Source organism: Pristiophorus japonicus, chromosome 1 (assembly GCF_044704955.1).
Source record: "Pristiophorus japonicus isolate sPriJap1 chromosome 1, sPriJap1.hap1, whole genome shotgun sequence".
In the NCBI taxonomy this organism is placed as follows: Eukaryota; Metazoa; Chordata; class Chondrichthyes; family Pristiophoridae; genus Pristiophorus; species Pristiophorus japonicus.
In genome coordinates, this window is record NC_091977.1 from 230,213,088 (window position 1) to 230,231,817 (window position 18,730).

The window sequence follows — 18,730 nt, forward strand, 5'->3', positions numbered from 1 at the left end:
CTGCGCATGGGCACTTGATTCAGTCGCGTATACAGTCCGACGATAGAGGAAGCCGGAAGTGGGTACTGTTGGGGGGGATGACTCATGGGAAGGCAACAGCAGCCAAGTTCATGGCACCATGGGTGGCTCTGCTGCATAGGTGGGCAGGAAAAAGAGTGGGAGAGCTATAGTCATATGGGATTCCATTGTAAGAGGAACAGACAGGCGTTTCTGCGGCCGCAAACGAGACTCCAGAATTGTACGTTGCCTCCCTGGTGCAAGGATCAAGGATGTCTCGGAGCGGCTGCAGCGCATTCTGGAGGGGGACCAGCCAGCTGTCGTGATGCATTTAGGTACCAATGATATAGGCAAAAAACGGAATGAGGTCCTACAAGCTGAATTTAGGGAGCTAGGAGTTAAATTAGAAAGTAGGACCTCAAAGGTAGTAATCTCAGGATTGCTACCAGTGCCACATGCTAGTAGGACTAGGAATTGCAGGATAGTTCAGATGAATACGTGGCTTGAGGAATGGTGCAAGAAGTAGAGATTCAAATTCCTGGGGCATTGGAACCAATTCTGGGGGAGGTAGGACCAGTACAAAGCGGACGGTCTGCACCTGGGCAAGACCCCAACCTATGTCCTAGGCAGAGTGTTTGCTAGTGCTGTTGGGGAAGTGTTAAACTAAAACAGGGGATGGGAACCTATGCAGGAAGGCAGAGGGAAGTAAAAAGGGGGCAGAAGCAAAAGGTAGGAAGGAGAAAAGCAAGAGTGGAGGGCAGAGAAATCAAGGGCAAATCAAAAAGGACTACATTACAACATAATTCTAAAAGGACAAAGAGTGTTTTAAAAAAAAACAAGCCTGAAGGCTCTGAGTCTCAATGTAAGGAGCATTCGTAATAAGTTGGACGAATTAACTGTGTAGATAGCGGTTAACGGATATAATGAAATTGGGATTACAGAGAACATATGAACATAAGAATTAGGAACAGGAGTAGGCCATCTAGCCCCTCGAGCCTGCTCCGCCACTCAACAAGATCATGGCTGATCTGGCCGTGGACTCAGCTCCACTTATAGAAAATAGGTGCAGGAGTAGGCCATTCGACCCTTCGAGCCTGCACCGCCATTCAATGAGTTCATGGCTGAACATGCAACTTCAGTACCCCATTCCTGCCTTCTCGCCGTACCCCTTGATCCCCCCAGTAGTAAGGACCACATCTAACTCCTTTTTGAATATATTTAGTGAATTGGCCTCAACAACTTTCTGTGGTAGAGAATTCCACAGGTTCACCACTCTCTGGGTGAAGAAATTTCTCCTCATCTCGGTCCTAAATGGCTTACCCCTTATCCTGAGACCCCTGGTTCTGGACTTCCCCAACTTTGGGAACATTCTTCCTGCATCTAACCTGTCGAAACCCATCAGAATTTTAAACGTTTCTATGAGATCCCCTCTCATGCTTCTGAACTCCAGTGAATACAAGCCCAGTTGGTCCAGTCGTTCTTGATATGTCAGTCCCGCCATACCAGGAATCAGTCTGGTGAACCTTCGCTGCACTCCCTCAATAGCAAGAATGTCCTTCCTCAAGTTAGGAGACCAAAACTGTACACAATACTCCAGGTGTGGCCTCACCAAGGCCCTGTACAACTGTAGTAATACCTCCCTGTCCCTGTACTCAAATCCCCTCGCTATGAAGGCCAACATGCCATTTGCTTTCTTAACCGCCTGCTGTACCTGCATGCCAACCTTCAATGACTGATGTACCATGACACTCAGGTCTCGTTGCACCTCCCCTTTTGCTAATCTGTCACCATTCCGATAATAGTCTGTCTCTCTGTTTTTACCACCAAAGTGGATAACCTCACATTTATCCACATTATACTTCATCTGCTATGCATTTGCCCACTCACCTAACCTATCCAAGTCACTCTGCACAGCCTCATAGCATCCTCCTCGCAGCTCACACTGCCACCCAACTTAGTGTCATCTGCAAATTTGGAGATACTACATTTAATCCCCTCGTCTAAATCATTAATGTACAGTGTAAACAGCTGGGGCCCCAGCACAGAACCTTGCGGTACCCCACTAGTCACTGCCTGCCATTCTGAAAAGTACCCATTTACTCCAACTCTCTGCTTCCTGTCTGCCAACCAGTTCTCAATCCACGTCAGCACACTACCCCCAATCCCATGTGCTTTAACTTTGCACATTAATCTCTTGTGTGGGACCTTGTAGAAAGCCTTCTGAAAGTCCAAATACACCACATCAACTGGTTCTCCCTTGTCCACTCTACTGAAATTTTTTGAGGATGTTTCCAGAAGATTTGTCAAGCATGATTTCCCTTTCACAAATCCATGCTGACTTGGACCTATCATGTCACCTCTTTCCAAGTGCGCAGCTATGATATCCTTAATAATTGATTCCATCATTTTACCCACTGCCGATGTCAGGCTGACCGGTCTAGAATTCCCCGCCCACTCCCCATAACCCTTAATTCCCGTATTGGTTAAAAATCTATCTATCTGTGATTTGAATACATTCAATGAGCTAGCCTCAACTGCTTCCCTGGGCAGAGAATTCCACAGATTCAAACCCTCTGGGAGAAGAAATTCCTTCTCCACTCGGTTTTAAATTGGCTCCCCCGTATTTTGAGGCTGTGCCCCCTAGCTCTAGTCTCCCCGACCAGTGGAAACAACCTCTCTGCCTCTATCTTGTCTATCCCTTTCATTATTTTAAATGTTTCGATAAGATCACCCCTCATCCTTCTGAACTCCAACGAGTAAAGACCCAGTCTACTCAACCTATCATCATAAGGTAACCCCCTCATCTCTGGAATCAGCCTAGTGAATAGTTTCTGTACCCCCTCCAAAGCTAGTATATCTTTCCTTAAGTAAGGTGACCAAAACTGCACGCTGTACTCCAGGTGCGGCCTCACCAATACCCTGTACAATTGCAGCAGGACCTCCCCGCTTTTGTACTCCATCCCTTTCGCAATGATGGCCAACATTCCATTCGCCTTCCCGATAACCTGCTGCACCTGCAAACTAACTTTTTGGGATTCATGCACAAGGAGACTGGAGTGCATCATCACGCCCGGCAACCAAATTTTAATTTGATTTTACGTTTTTAAGTTTAATTTGTTTTAATTGCCGGTGCTTTTAGTGTCCCCCTTCCCTTTTATAGGGGGCACTGGGGAAAATTGTGATTTTAGTGCCCAAAAAAAAAAGAAAAGAAAAACACAAAAAAAAAAGGGGGGGAAAAAAAAAAGGGCCTTGTAAATGTCTGGAGTGTCACCCAGGTCGGGTGGCACCGTTTAATGTTTTATGTTTTTGCAGGTGAACTCCAAAAAGAGTTTCATGCACAAGGACTCCAAAAGAGTTTCATGCACAAGGACCCCCAGGTCCCTCTGCACCGCAGCATGTTGTCATTTCTCCCCATTCAAATAATATTCCCTTTGACTGTTTCCCTCCTCCCCCCCCCCCCCCCCAAGGTGGATGACCTCACATTTTCCAACATTTTATTCCATCTGCCAAAACTTAGCCCATTCGCTTAACCTATCTAAATCTCTGTGCAGCCTCTCTCTGTCCTCTACAAACCCGCTTTCCCACTAATCTTTGTGTCATCTGCAAATTTTGTTACACTACACTCTGTCCCCTCTTCCAGTTCATCTATGTATATTGTAAGCAGTTGTGGTCCCAGCACCGATCCCTGTGGCACACCACTAACCACCGATTTCCAACCCGAAAAGGACCCATTTATCCCGACTCTCTGCTTTATGTTAGCCAGCCAATTCTTTATCCATGCTAATACATTTCCTCTGACTCCACGTACCTTTATCTTCTGCAGTAACCTTTTGTGGCACCTTATCAAATGCCTTTTGGAAATCTAAATACACCACATCCATCGGTACACCTCTATCCACCATGCTCGTTTTATCCTCAAAGAATTCCAGTAAATTAGTTAAACATGATTTCCCCTTCATGAATCCATATTGCGTCTGCTTGATTGCACTATTCCTATCTAGATGTCCCGCTTTTTCTTCCTTATTGATAGCTTCAAGCATTTTCCCCACTACAGATGTTAAACTAACCGGCCTATAGTTACCTGCCTTTTGTCTGCCCCCCTTTTTAAACAGAGGCGTTACATTAGCTGCTTTCCAATCCAATGGTACCTCCCCAGAATCCAGAGAATTTTGGTAGATTATAATGAATGCATCTTATAACTTCCGCCATCTCTTTTAATACCCTGGGATGCATTTCATCAGGACCAGGGGACTTGTCTACCTTGAGATCCATTAGCCTATCCAGCAGTACCCCCCTAGTGTTAGTGATTGTCTCAAGGTCCTCCCTTCCCACATTCCCGTGACCAGCAATTTTTGGCATGGTTTTTGTGTCTTCCACTGTGAAGACCGAAGCAAAATAATTGTTTAAGATCTCAGCCATTTCCACATTTCCCATTATTAAATCCCCCTTCTCATCTTCTAAGGGACCAACATTTACTTTAGTCACTCTTTTCCGTTTTATATATCGGTAAAAGCTTTTACTATCTGTTTTTATGTTTTGCGCAAGTTTACTTTCGTAATCTATCTTTCCTTTCTTTATTGCTTTGTTAGTCATTCTTTGCTGTCGTTTAAAATTTTCCCAATCTTCTAGTTTCCCACTAACCTTGGCCACCTTATACGCATTGGTTTTTAATTTGATACTCTCCTTTATTTCCTTGGTTATCCACGGCTGGTTATCCCTTCTCTTACCGCCCTTTTTCACTGGAATATATTTTTGTTGAGCACTATGAAAGAGCTCCTTAAAAGTCCTCTACTGTTCCTCAATTGTGCCACCGTTTAGTCTGTATTCCCAGTCTACTTTAGCCAACTCTGCCCTTATCCCACTGTAGTCCCCTTTGTTTAAGCATAGTACGCTCGTTTGAGACTTCCTCACCCTCGATCTGTGTTACAAATTCAACCATACTGTGATCACTCATTCAGAGAGGATCTTTTACCAGGAGATCGTTTATTATTCCTGGCTCATTACACAGGACCAGATCTAAGATAGCTTACTCCCTTGTAGGTTCTGTAACATACTGTTCTAAGAAACAATCCCGTATACATTCTATGAATTCCTCCTCAAGGCTACCCCGTGCAATTTGATTTGACCAATCGATATGTAGGTTAAAATCCCCCATGATTACTGTCGTTGGCTCCAGGGTAACCAAGGCTGGGAACTCAACATCCAGGGGTATTCAATATTCAGGAAGGATAGACAGGAAGGAAAAGGAGGTGGGGTAGCGTTAATGGTTAAAGAGGAAGCTAATGCAATAGTAAGGAAGGATATTAGCTTGGATGATGTGGAATCTATATGGGTAGAGCTGCAAAACACCAAAGGGCAGAATACATTAGCTGGGGTTGTGTACAGACCAAACAGTAGTAGGGAGGTTGGGGATGGCATCAAACAGGAAATTAGGGATGCGTGCAATAAGGGTACAGCAGTTATCATGGGTGACTTTAACATACATATTGATTGGGCTAACCAAACTGGTAGCAATACTGTGGAGAGGATTTCCTGGAGTGCATAAGGGATGGTTTTCTAGACCAATATGTCGAGGAACCAACTAGAGAGCAGGTCATCGTAGACGGAGTCTTGTGTAATAAAAGAGGATTAATTAGCAATCTGGTCGTGCGTGGCCCCATAGGGAAGAGTCACCATAATATGGTAGAATTCTTCATTAAGATGGAGAGCGACACAGTTAACTCCAAGACTAGGGTCCTGAACTAAAAGAAAGGAAACTGTGATGGGATGAGACGTGAATTGGCTAGGATAGACTGGCGAATGATACTTAAAGGGTTGATGGTGGATAGGCAATGGCAGACATTTAAAGATCACATGGATGAATTACAACTATTGTACATCCCTGTCTGGCATAAAAATAAAACAGGGAAGGTGGCGCAACCGTGGCCAACAAGGGAAATTAGGGATAGTGTTAAATCCAAGGAAGAGGCATATAAATTAGCCAAAAAAAGCAGCAAACCTGGGGACCAGGATAAATTTAGAATTCAGCAGAGGAGGACTAAGGGTCTAATTAGGAGGGGGAAAATAGAGTATGAGAGTAAGCTTGCAGGGAACATAAAAACTGACTGCAAAAGCTTCTATAGATATGTGAAGAGAAAAAGATTAGTGAAGACTAATGTAGGCCCCTTGCAGTCAGAATCAGGTGAATTCATAATGGGGAACAAGGAAATGGCAGACCAATTGAACCAATATCCTCCCGAAAATACTAGGGGACCGAGGGTCTAGCGGGAAGGAGGAACTGAGGGAAATCCTTATTAGTCAGGAAATGGTGTTAGGGAAACTGATGGGACTAAAGGCCGATAAATCCCCAGGGCCTGATAGTCTGCATCCCAGAGTACTTAAGGAAGTGGCCCTAGAAATAGTAGATGCATTGGTGGTCATTTTCCAGAATTCCATGGACTCTGGATCAGTTCCTATGGACTGGGGGGTAGCTAATGTAACACCACGTTTTAAGAAAGGAGGGAGAGAGAAAATGGGTAATTATAGACCGGTTAGCCTGACATTAGTGGGGAAAATGTTGGAATCAATTATTAAAGATGAAATAGCAGCACATTTGGAAAGCAGTAACAGGATCGGTCAAAGTCAACATGGATTTATGAAAGGGAAATCATGCTTGACAAATCTTCGCGTTTTTTGAGGAAGTAACGTTTTTTGAGGAGTGGATAAGGGACAACCAGTGGATGTGGTGTATTTGGACTTCAAAAGGGATTAAGTGTGCAAAATTAAGGCACATGGTATTGGGGGTAATGTATTAACGTGGATAGAAAACTGGTTGGCAGACAGGAAGCAAAGAGTGGGAATAAGCGGGTCCTTTTCAGAATGGCAGGCAGTGACTAGTGGAGTGCCGCTATTTACAATATATATTGCTGATTTAGATGAAGGAATTGAAGGTAATATCTCCAAGTTTGCAGATCACACCAAACTGGGTGGCAGTGTGAGCTGTGAGGAGGATGCCAAGAGGCTGCAGGGTGACTTGGATAGGTTAGGTGAATGGGCAAATGCATGGCAGATGCAGTATAATGTGGATAAATGTGAGGTTATCCACTTCGGTGGCAAAAACAGGAAGGTAGATTATCTGAATGGTGACAGATTAGTAAAAGGGGAGTTGCAAAGAGACCTGGGTGTCATGGTACATCAGTCACTGAAGGTAGGCATGCAGGTACAGCAGGCAGTATAGAAAGCAAATGGCGTGCTGGCCTTCATAGAGAGAGGATTTGAGTATAGGAGCAGGGAGGTCTTACTACAGTTGTACAGGGCCTTGGTGTGACCACACCTTGAGTATTGTGTGCAGTTTTGGTCTCCTAATCTGAGGAAGGACTTGCTTGCTATTGAGGGAGTGCAGCGAAGGTTCACCAGACTAATTGCTGGGATGGCAGGACTGACATATGAAGACAGACTGGATCGGCTAGGCTTATACTCACTTGAATTTAGAAGAATGAGAGGGGATCTCATAGAAACATATACAATTATGATGGGACTGGACAGGTTAGATGCAGGAAGAATGTTCCCGATGTTGGGGAAGTCCAGAACCAGGGGCCACAGTCTAAGGATAAGGGGTAAGCCATATAGGACCGAGATGAGGAGAAACTTTTTCACCCAAAGAGTGGTGAGCCTGTGGAATTCTCTACCACAAAGTTGTGGAGTCCAGTTCGTTGAATAAATTCAAGAGGGAGTTAGATGTGGCCCTTATAGCTAAGGGGATCAGGGGATATGGAAAGAAAGCGGGAGTGGGGTACTGAAGTTGCATGATCAGCCATGATCATATTGAATGGCGGTGCAGGCTCGAAAGGCCGAATGGCCTGCTGTTGCACCTATTTTCTATGACTCACACACAATGCACCATCTATGGCGGGGGGTAAGTTTAGGCTGGGATGGGGGTCAGGAACTCGGGCTGAAGGAGTCAGAAACTTGGGCTGGGGGTGGTGGTAAGGAACTTGGGCTGGGTTGGGAAGTTCTGTCCTGTCTGGAGTCTGATGTCAGAATGGCTCGAATTACACTTTGCAAAGTCACTCAGAACTTGGGCGGGTCCAACTGCACGTTCCAAAGAAACTTCTGGATGTGGCTTCTCCTCCAAGGGGACCAATCAGTAGTCAGGTCCTGTGATCATGGAGAGCCAATCAGAGCATTTTCTAGTGCAATTAGTTACACCTTTAATTAAATACAATTGATTTTAAATATGTGAGGTGTTTTAAAAATGTTTTATTTATAGTGTTGTTTCTGTGGGTATCCCCATGGATAGTAATGGGAGCTCTGAGCTCCCATTATCAATGAGAATACTCCATGTTCATTGGTGATCCCAGATTGCACTTATATTCATGGGATGTGTGAGCCCATACTTTGGGCTGTGAAAGGAGGCCTCGGAGCGCAAGTATATGTTCCTCTGGGACCACCCGGTACTTTCGTAAAAGCTTCATTGGAGGCATCCGCTTGCAGGAAGCCGCTGACCACAATATCTCCTTATGTGGTTCGGGGTCAACTTTTGGTTGGTAACGCTTCTGTGAAGCACCCTGGGACAATTTACTACATTATAGGTGCCATATAAATGCAAGTTGTTGCAATTTCTCAATTTCAAAATTGTCATCCTTATTTTCAAATCCCTTGCGTGGATAGGTTTTAAGACACTCCTTAAAATCTACCTCTTTGACCAAGCTTTTGGTCACCTGCCCAAATTTTTCCTTATGTGGCTCGATGTCAAATTGTGAGACTTATAAAGTGCCTTGCGATGTTTTACTACGTTAAAGGTGCTATATAAATACAAGTTGTTGTAATCAAAGTGTTTATGATTAAACGAATTTGGTAGTATACAGAGAGTAGTATATTTCCTCCGATGGAGAGTCCAAAACAAGGGAGTTATAACCTTAAAATTAGAGCTGGGGTGATGTCAGAAAGGACCATGGAAATGTGGAACACTCCCTCAGAAAGCTGTTGAAGCTGGGGGTCAATTGAAAATTTCAAAACTGAGATGGAAAGATTTTTGTTAAAGGATATTTGAGCATTACGGAACCAAGATGGGTAGATGGAATTAGGATAGAGATCAGCCATGATCTGATTGAATGGCCTCCTCCTGTTCCTCGAGCATTACAATTAACTTTAATCTGAAAAAAAACAGCAGATGCTATAACCCAAGGCATCTGCCTCCCCAATATTATTGCTAACATTGTTGCTAAGAAGTGGGAGCAGAGTGGTTAGTCATGTTTCAATAAATAAAATCTTGATGGCCAAACTTAACCAATTTGCTGCAGATACAAAAAAACCTGCGCTTGGGAATTAGTGGGCTACAGAAGGGTTGGTAAAGACAGAACACCCAATTTATAAAATGGGAGATAGAGTAGATCACGTTGGGGGGAAAAAAGAATCCTGTAGAGAAAAGTTAAAACAGCAAGAGTTGGAGACGTAAATCTAACAATCATAGGCAATCCACCACAAGATTTCTTCATCCTTAGCCAAACTTGTGTACTCTATTTCCTCAACAAAGTAACTGACAGCCAGCCTGTGTTTTGAAGAATAATGGATGTATCTTGAAATCACAGTTCACGATGCCCTTTGTTGGCATGTTGTTATTTTTGATATATTGATTCAAATATAGTATATGAACCGCTTAAAAAAAAATGGAGCCAACTTGAACATAGCGATGTTTTCACTTGTGTGGGGGAAAGAGTCCAAAACTAAGTGCCATAAATATGAGTTATTAATAAATCCAATAAGGAATTCAGGAGAAACTTATTTACTCAGTGATTAGAATGTGGTACTTGCTACCACATGGATTGGTTAAGGTTAATGGTATAGATGCATTTAAGGGAGAGTTAGATAAGTATACGAGGGAGAAAGTAATAAGGATATGGTGAGATAAATTAGGGTTGGGATGCTTGTGAGGAGCATAAACACTGGCATAGACCTGTTGAGCCAAATGGCTTGTTCCTGTGCTGTAAATTCTATCAAACTTGCATTGCCAACGTATAGACTTGGCTCAGTTGAAAGCACTCTTGACTTGAAATATTTAGGCTGTTTTCGTTCGAACATAGATAATTTTGTCCTCCATAGTGAATACCTGGATGAAGCAGACATTTAGCGTATCAACTATTTTGTGCTCATTCTTAATCCCATGTTTAGGACTCTTGCCTCAGACTGCCATGTTACTGTTCTAGCACTGAAAGAAATTCTTACTCGTGTTTCTCCCATGTCCGCTAACCACCCTTTTAACATGTTTCTGCGAGCTCCAATATCGATCCTGATCAACAACTTCGTTTTTTTCTTGCAAGACATGTCGAATCAGGTTTTCCTCCTTATTTTCCTTTGTAACCAGGGAATCTCCTGCAATGGTTTTTCTTCCCCGCTCCGTTACCTCTGGAGTCCCCCAAGGATCTTTCCTTGGCCCCCTCCTATTTCTCATCTACATGCTGCACCTAGCTGACACCATCCTAAAACCCGTCAGGTTCCACATGTACGCCGACGACACCCAGCTCTACCTTACAATCACCACCTCTCAACCCCTGGATCATGAAGCAGTCTCGCTTTATGTTTACCAACTTGAACTCTGAATCAATTGGGTTATTCACAAATTTATATTTAGTTGATTGAAGTCACCCACTAAAATAATCTGCCTGTTTTCACATACCTTTTTTTTTTAAATCACTTCCTTAGAGCAAAGAAGGTTAAGAGGAGATTTGATATAGGTGTTCAAAATAATGGAAGGGTTTTGATAGGGTAAATAAACGGTTTCCAAAGGCAGAAGGGTTGGTAACCCAGAGGGGACTGATTTGTTTGGCAACAGAACCAGAGATGGCATGCAGAAAATTTTTTTTTTTTTTTTTTACGCAGAGTTGTTATGACCAGAGCTGAATACACTGCCTGAAAGGGTGGTGGAAGCAGATTCAATTTAAGGGAGGCTGGATAAACACGTGAGGGAGAAAGGAAAAGGATATGCTGAGATGAAGTAGATAGTGTGGGAGGAGGCTCGTGTGGAGCATAAACACTAGCCAAATGGGCTGTTAATTCTATATAATTCCAAACATGGGAAGAAGACCAGAGAACATTATTTTGCATCCACTATCTTTGTATTTTGAGGCAAACCTCACATATGTCATTTACCCCATGAGGAGATGCCATCCTTGTCCCTTCTGTATTCTTTCCAAATCTTCTTCAGTGTGCACTGCTCTAGGTCCAGGTACACAACTCACCATCTTATAGGTGTTGCCTTTCAGAAACACGTGTATACCCACCTTCCAGAGCAAGGAGTCCCCTACAACTATACCTCCTTGTGCCAGTCAGTCTGCATTTTTGTCCCAGCTATGTTCTATTACCTGATTTTATATAGAAAATTACACAGAATTGTACAGCGGAGAAACAGGCCATTTGGCCCAACTGGACTAAAGAAAGACTTGCGTTTATATAAGCATCTTTCATGATCACCGGACATCTCAATGTGCTTTACAGCCAATTAAATACTTTTGAAGTGTAATCAGTGTTGTAACGTAGAAAAAGGGGCAGCAGCAATTTGCACACAACAAATTCCCACAAACAGCAAGGTGATAATGACCAGATAAACTATGTTGCTTGAGGGATATTATCCAGGACACCGGGGATAACTCCCCTGCTTTTCTTTGAAATAGAGCCATCTTTTACGTCCACCTGAGCGCGCAGATGGGGCCTCGGTTTAATGGCTCATCCGAAAGACAGCACCTCCAACAGTGCAGCACTCCCTTGGAATGTCAGCTTAGATTTTTGTGCTTGAATCCCTGGAGTGGCACTTGAACCCACAATCTTCTGACTCACTGCGACCCACTGAGCCTCAGCTAACACTCAGTATCTGTATGTTTATGCTCCACATGAGCCTCGACACATGCTACTTCATCTCACCCTATCCTTCTATTCCTTTCTCCTTCACATACTTATCTAGCTTGACATTAAAAACATCCATGCTTTCACCTCAACCACTCCATGTGGTAGTTTTATCCAACATTATTGGAGTGCTTGGTATGTTTATTATGATCACTCCCAGTGGTAATTTAGCAGACTTTCTTACCTTCCTCACTACTTTTTACAACCGTTGTCCATCCAACATCCCTATTTTGTTGGTTTCCTGCAATAGCTGCTTCCTTTGCAACGCCTGGATCTGGGTGCACCGATCCCCAACTCAAAACACCAAAGACTTGCTTGAGGTCCAGTGCTTGTATGTCCATTTCACTGACCAATGAAAAATCAATTACTAAGTCTAGTACTATCCACAAACCCTTGCTAATCCCATACTATTATTTGTCTATGTGAGTTCCTCTACCCTTCTCTAAGGCCATCGGACTCTCATTCAACTTATTATCCAACAATTTTCATAACTAAGAGATTTGATAGAGGTGTTTAAAATTATAAAGGATTTAGATAGAGTAAATAAAGAGAAATGGTTTCCAATGGCTGAAGGGTCGCGAAATAGAGAGTTAAGGTGATTGGCAAAAAAAGAGGCGACACGAGGAAAAACTTTTTAATGTAACAAGTGGTTAGGATTTAGAATACACTGCCTGATAGGGTGGTGGATAGATTCAATAGTAGCCTTCAAAAGGGAATTAGATAAATACTTTGAGAAAAAATTGCAGGGATATGGGGAAAGAGCCAGGGAGTGGGACTAACTGGATTGCTCTTCAAAAGAGTCAGCGCAGACTCAATGGGCCGAACGGTCTCCTTCTGTTTTGTACTATTCTATAATTCTATTCTAGAACACTGCCCCATCGATTATACTTCCTACAGCAAGCATATCTCATAGCCCCCATCATAAATTATATTTATCCTGGAGACTCCCATTTTCATTCAATTTCTCTCAAAATTAGTAAATTTAGTAAAGCATTTGCATAAACCTGTGACACTTGTAAATAGGGATCTGGACACTTTCATTCATCTATTAGGAATAATCCATCAGCCAGTTTACATGGGAATGAAACGAGGAAGAAAACTCACGTTTATATAGAACCTTTCATGACCTTGGGACGTCCCAAAGTGCATTACAGTCGAAGTACTTTTGAAGTGTACTCTGTTGTAATGTAGGGAGACATGCAGCCAATCAATTATAAATAGGGTGAATCATTTGATCAAATTTCAGTTTGACTATCTTTAACTAAATTGCTGGTGGTTTTATCTCAGAGCTCTTAAGATTTCACAATGGCCCCTCACAAATTCCTCAAATACAGAAAACCAACACACACACATATATATATATAAAAAAAAATATATATATATATATTATATATATAAATATATATATATAATATATATAAAAATATATATATATAATATATATAAAAATATATATATATAATATATATAAAAATATATATATATTATATATATAAAAATATATATATATTATATATATGTATGTTTTTTTTAAACTGCTTGTTATCTGCAACAGAGAATTATCATGTACATCAGAAATATTGACCTAGAAGTAGAACATTTTAAGACTATCCAAATAACCCCACCTTCTACCATCACAACAAATCTTTCTAGTTTGCTGGAAGTTTTAAGCAGGGTGACAGAAATCTACAACAATTAGTTTTTTTTGCAAAGCTAGTGGAAATCATACTGTGCAAAAATGGCAGAAACCAACTCCTAAGGACAAGGAACACAACTGCTACCAGTGTGCTACCACATTGATTTGCAATTGCTGGTGGCGCCTGACTTAAGCAGTTTACATTTCGTTCACGTTTGCATCCAGTACTGCCATTAAGGGAGGCTTTCATGTCCAATGGCAACATCTCTCACAAGAGCACAAGTTTCATCAGAAAAATTGAACACGTTATCAAAACTATTCTCATAAAATGATTTTTAAAAACTTTATTGCCAACCCCAGCTGCCAGTTTGGTTGATCTATGTATTTGGCAACTATTTATGAACTTTCAAGTATGATTATTTACAGAAGTGTAAGTGCCTTTAATCTCTCCGAGTAATCCCGCCTGCATTTTATGTGATTATTGACAGCCCGGAGCAGTTAACACACAAGTTTGTATGATGTCCTTTGGCAATGATAAAAATCAGATGAAAAGAAACTTGTAACGTGTTTGAATAGATAAACCCACATAACTTCTCACGGCAGCATAATAGTCCGACCTTAATACACTATAGTTATAACATTTCCAATGTGCAGATTCAGCATAGGAATCTATACCTTCTTGATCAACGTAAAGCAGCACCTGCACGCACGATTGATCTGCACAGTGTTAGCAGCCTGGTCACAGGAATTCTTTTTGTTTATTTCTTTGAAACAAATCTGTACATATGATGCCAGCTTGATGACCACTCTTTGTAATCCGCTTTTGGTGCTACTGTACAATTTAATAAAATTCCCTGGGGTTTGGCGGGGGGGGGGCAGGGGAAGGAGCGATTTCCAATTTCAAACCTAGTTTCATTTTGGGAAATTACTTTCATGCATTTTCCGTTGATCGGTTAAACAGATTGGCACCATTAATGAACCTCTTTGGGATTTTCAATATTAAAGGCGGTCTGTCTGAAGAGTTTTTGGGCAGGCCTGTTCTTGGCGAAGGACAGCGTTGTCCGTGGTCTTGCTCCTCCCCCTTAAAATTCCGATGATAGCCAGCGTCGGTCACTGGATTTACGCCTTCTGGGCCAAGGCGAGTATGGTTGTTTGGATTTGGAGGACTACGATCAGAATCTGTGGAGAGCCCGCACACATCCAAGGATTCTGTGCTTGTGTGCCCGAAGAAAATATTAGCTGCTGCGTGGGGAAGATCCCGAGCAGCCTCAGTCTCAAGAACGCATTTCTCAACAAGTTCAAAGCTGTTACTCTCAAGTGGGTTAGTGGTTGTGCCTACAGTGCTGTTGTTACATTCCATGCTTGTAACAATCACATCGTCGCTATCACTTTCAATGGTTATAACCAGGGGGGAGAGACAGGCTTCCTCTGTCCTTTCGTTGCTTTTTTCCTTTTTGTGTTTCTTTTTGTGTTTCTTCTTTTTCTTATGGCGCCTGCTAGCTTCGGTTGCCTTCCCCTCGTACACTATTTCCACACTTGAACTCCTTTTCTTCTCTTTGTGCTTTTTCGACTTTGGCTCACTGCCTAACGCATTCTCAAATAATGCAGAGCCACTTTTAGAGTTGTTGCTGCACTGCGAAAGAGGGCCGGGAGAGCTGCCCTCCTTTCTGGGCATCACGTGAATCTCTGATGATAAATTAGTAATCTGCAAGCTTGCACTTTTGCTCTCTTTGACAGATGAACTTTCCAAATAGTGAGTTTTATATTTTCTTTTGCCCCCGGGCTTCTCATGCCGCCCCTTATCAGTCCTACCAGAAGTAGTTCTAGACCTGGTACTGGACGGGCTTCTTGATTGGTAACTTCTGTATTGGTAATAGACATCTTCCCTATGGCTACTTGGGCTTCTGAAGCTTGTACTATCGGAGCTAGATCGAATTCTATAATCTGAACATGGCGACCTTCTCCTGTGGTGAGTTCTGGTTCCAGTTACAGAATCATGGCCATCGTTTGTCCTACTATGGTAACTGTATCTTTCCCACTGATACGAAAAGCCCCTGTTTCTTTCTTGGTATTCCCTCATATAGCTGTAAGTCCTCTCCCTACTTCTGGACCTTCTCTGGTCTCTCACGGTCGCATAGTCTCTGCTCCAAGAGCGTGATCTAGCTCGGTGCCTGCAAACCACGCTGTCGCTGTTCTGCGACCTCGTCCGACTTCGTGTGGACGACGCTCTCTCTCGGTTCCTCGACCTCCTCCTGTCTCGGGTTTGAGTGCTGCCCGACCTGGCCCTCTCTCTTGATGAAGATCGATCTCTACGGCTTCTGCGGCTACAGTCTTTGGCTTGATGTTCGCCTCTGTTGTAAGAGTAAGTCACCATGGTCCTGTCCCTGCTGCTTGAGCGCTCATGTCTCCTGAGATCACGCTTGTCTCTGCTTTCAGATGGGACTCTGAATCGATCCCTGGAATCGCCGTGTGCCCTGCTTGGCCTCCTTGCTCTGTGCCTACCCGAGGAAGTGGTGCTGCCCCCAGAACAGGAGCTTTTCTTGTGACCATGGCGCTTCTCCCTTTTTGACCGAGAGCTCTTTTTCCGTTTGGCTTTCTTCCTTTCCCAGTGGTCCCTGGACAGGGACGACCTGGCAGAGGCAGAGGAGGAGGACCTGGCGGTGGAGGAGGACCAGTCGCTGGTGCTGGAGCCGTGAAATTGAATGTGGACCGGCTGGCTCACGGCCTCGGTGCTGGTGAGCTGGAGGGAGAGCTCGGAGTCAGAACTCAGCTCGATGAGCTCGGGCGTCCTCTCGGCCAGGGGCTTCACGTAGCCAATGATCAGGCAGTCTTCGGCCGAGCGGGTCAAGGCCTCTTCCTTGGTGCCGGGGTCGGTCTTTATGGGCGCGGCCAGCAAGGAGGCAGCTTGTGGCAGCGGGGGAGGTGGCTGCAGTGCCTCTTCGGGGGTCTGATCGGGCGAGGAGTCCCCCGGTTCCAAGGCCTCGGCCAGCGAGTAGGAAGGGCCAGGTGTTTCATCGTCCCAGGCTGCCTGGCTGAGGGGCAGGGGCGACTCGAGAGGGTGGGGAGAGCTTCTGGCTCCGGCCCGGTGCTGGGCGCTGTCGGGCGAGATGGCGATCACTGAGAGATCCGAGTCACTCTCTCCTCCGTGGGGCGGGACAGGAGGAGGAGGAGGGGGCGGGGCCGGACAGTCGTACTCGGCCCGTTGGTCGTAGGTGTCCATGTTGAAGGGCGCCCGGGCGAAGCTGGCGAACTCGTGCAGGAAGTGCTCGGTGCGTCCGAGCAGGAAGGGCCGCAGCTCCCGTTGGAAGGCCAGGCCTTCCAGGTCGTGGCGCACCAGGTTGGAGAGCACGATGTGCTGCACGATGCTGAGCACCGAGCCGTGCGAGCCTAGCAGGACGCGCAGCTCCCGCCTCAGCCAGGGCACCAGGCGGTGCAGGCAGGCGGCGTTGCGGCGGAAGAAGCCGGCCGAGATGTCCCGGCTGCGGCCGCCGTCCCGCACCCCCCTCACCCGCATCCCCGCCCGGTACAGCTCCCGCCGGAAGCTCAGCATCTCCTGCTCCCGGGCCCGCTCCTCGGACTGGGCCCGCCGCCCGCCACCCAGCCGCCGCACCATCAGCCGACGCATGCTGCGCCCACCCCCCCGCCCTTGCCCCAGGCCCTCAAACACCACCCCGCTCTCGGGCAGCAGCCCGGCCTGGATGGCCCCCGCGCGACGCTCCCGGGTCAGCGTGGTGCGGTAGCGGAACCGCGGGCTGCCCGCCGCCGCCGAGCCCAAGCTGTTTTCCGCCACCTTCAGCACATACTCCTGGAAGTCATTCTCAGCCCGCACGCTGTGGAAGATGGAGTGGAAGGGCTGCTTGCACAGGGGGCACTCAGCCTTGTTGCGAGCCCACTCCTGGATGCAGCGGAAGCAGAACTTGTGGAAGCAGCGGTCGATGTAAGACATGTTGTCAAAGCGGTCCAGGCAGATGGGGCATTTGGCATCTGGCGAAGCCTCGGCCCGCACGCCAGGGCCGATTTTGCTGCTTTCAGCTTCTGGCGAAAATTGCTTCTCCGCGTTCAACTCTTCTGTAGCAGACGCCATCATCTGAAAACCAAAAGTAAAAATCCCAATGAAGTACTCTTGAACCCATACAAAAATAAAGACTGAGGAAAGATGTCACGTTCGCCCCAACCCGCCCTGTAAAATCCACTGAAGTTATCCATGTGTAGTACAGATAAGCTGGAAATCGGATCCCAGGCCTCTGCCACTCTATAGCCAGGAGGCTCATGACCTGGGGCCTGGGGTGACTTGCTTTCGAGTTTACCCTCCCCCTGGGGAGTACCTGAAACCAAACCAATGTTAACATACCAAGCTTACTTTGTCAGGAACTACAGGTGCCAACACAAGCACAACCACTTTGTGCCACCTCATATCTCATTTTTAAATATGACAATAGAACAAGGATTTGGCTTAAAATATATGGCCAGAGTACAACGTATTGCTCAGGGACTTGAGCACATAAGTCTAAGCTGACACTCCCAGTGCAGTGCTGAAGGAGTGCTGCACTGTCGGAGGTGCCATCTTTCGGATGAGACATTAAACCAAGGCCCCACCTGCTCTCAGGTGAATATAAAAGATCCCATGGTACTATTTTGAAGAAGAGCAGGGGAGTTATCTCCCATGTCCTGGCCAATATTTATCCCTCAATCAACATAACAAACAGATGATCTGGTTATTATCACATTGCTGTTTGTGGGAGCTTGCTGTGCACAAATTGACTGTCGCGTTTCGCACATTACAACAGTGACCATACTCCAAATGTACTTCATTGGCTGTAAAGCACCTTGGGACGACTGGTGGCCGTGAAAGGTGCTATGTAAATGCAATTCAGTCTCTCTTTTAATTTACAGGTGGAACCTTGCTGATCTAGAGTGCATCTGCTTTGTAAAGCAATTGGACAGCACCAGCTGGATAACACTTTGCTCGGCAGCATTTCTCAAATGTACCATTGTAGGACACCCGCATCTGCAGCGTGGGATAGTTAAGGAGTATATCCATGTTATAAAAAGAATCTAGAGGCACTGGAGAAGGTGCAAAAAGGATCGACATTGATGATGTCAGAGCTGAGAGGTTTATACACAAAAGAAAAGATTGAACAGGCTGGGGCTCTTTTCTCCAGAAGGCGGCTGAGAGGTGACCTGATAGAGGATTTGAAAGAGTAGACGTAGATGTTTCTC

At 45.0% G+C, this 18,730-nt stretch overlaps 2 protein-coding genes across 4 annotated transcripts in view; both read right to left on the reverse strand.

The window, feature by feature from the left end:
- rigi (RNA sensor RIG-I) overlaps positions 1–18,730 on the reverse strand; it is a 159,659-nt gene that overhangs the window by 116,341 nt on the left and 24,588 nt on the right. The window lies entirely within an intron of this gene.
- The window catches only part of LOC139268925 (E3 ubiquitin-protein ligase Topors-like), a 44,255-nt gene that overhangs the window by 13,652 nt on the left and 11,873 nt on the right, over positions 1–18,730 (reverse strand). The window contains exon 2 of one of the 2 annotated variants that reach the window (XR_011594135.1): positions 14,186–17,597. Coding sequence is in view for 1 of the 2 variants with exons in the window: in XM_070887782.1 (XP_070743883.1) it covers positions 14,442–17,597 (3,156 nt within the window). In the remaining variant the exon portion in view is untranslated. Of the gene's footprint in view, positions 1–13,839; positions 17,598–18,730 lie in introns of those variants that run through there. The other variant, XM_070887782.1, reaches the window with a different exon arrangement.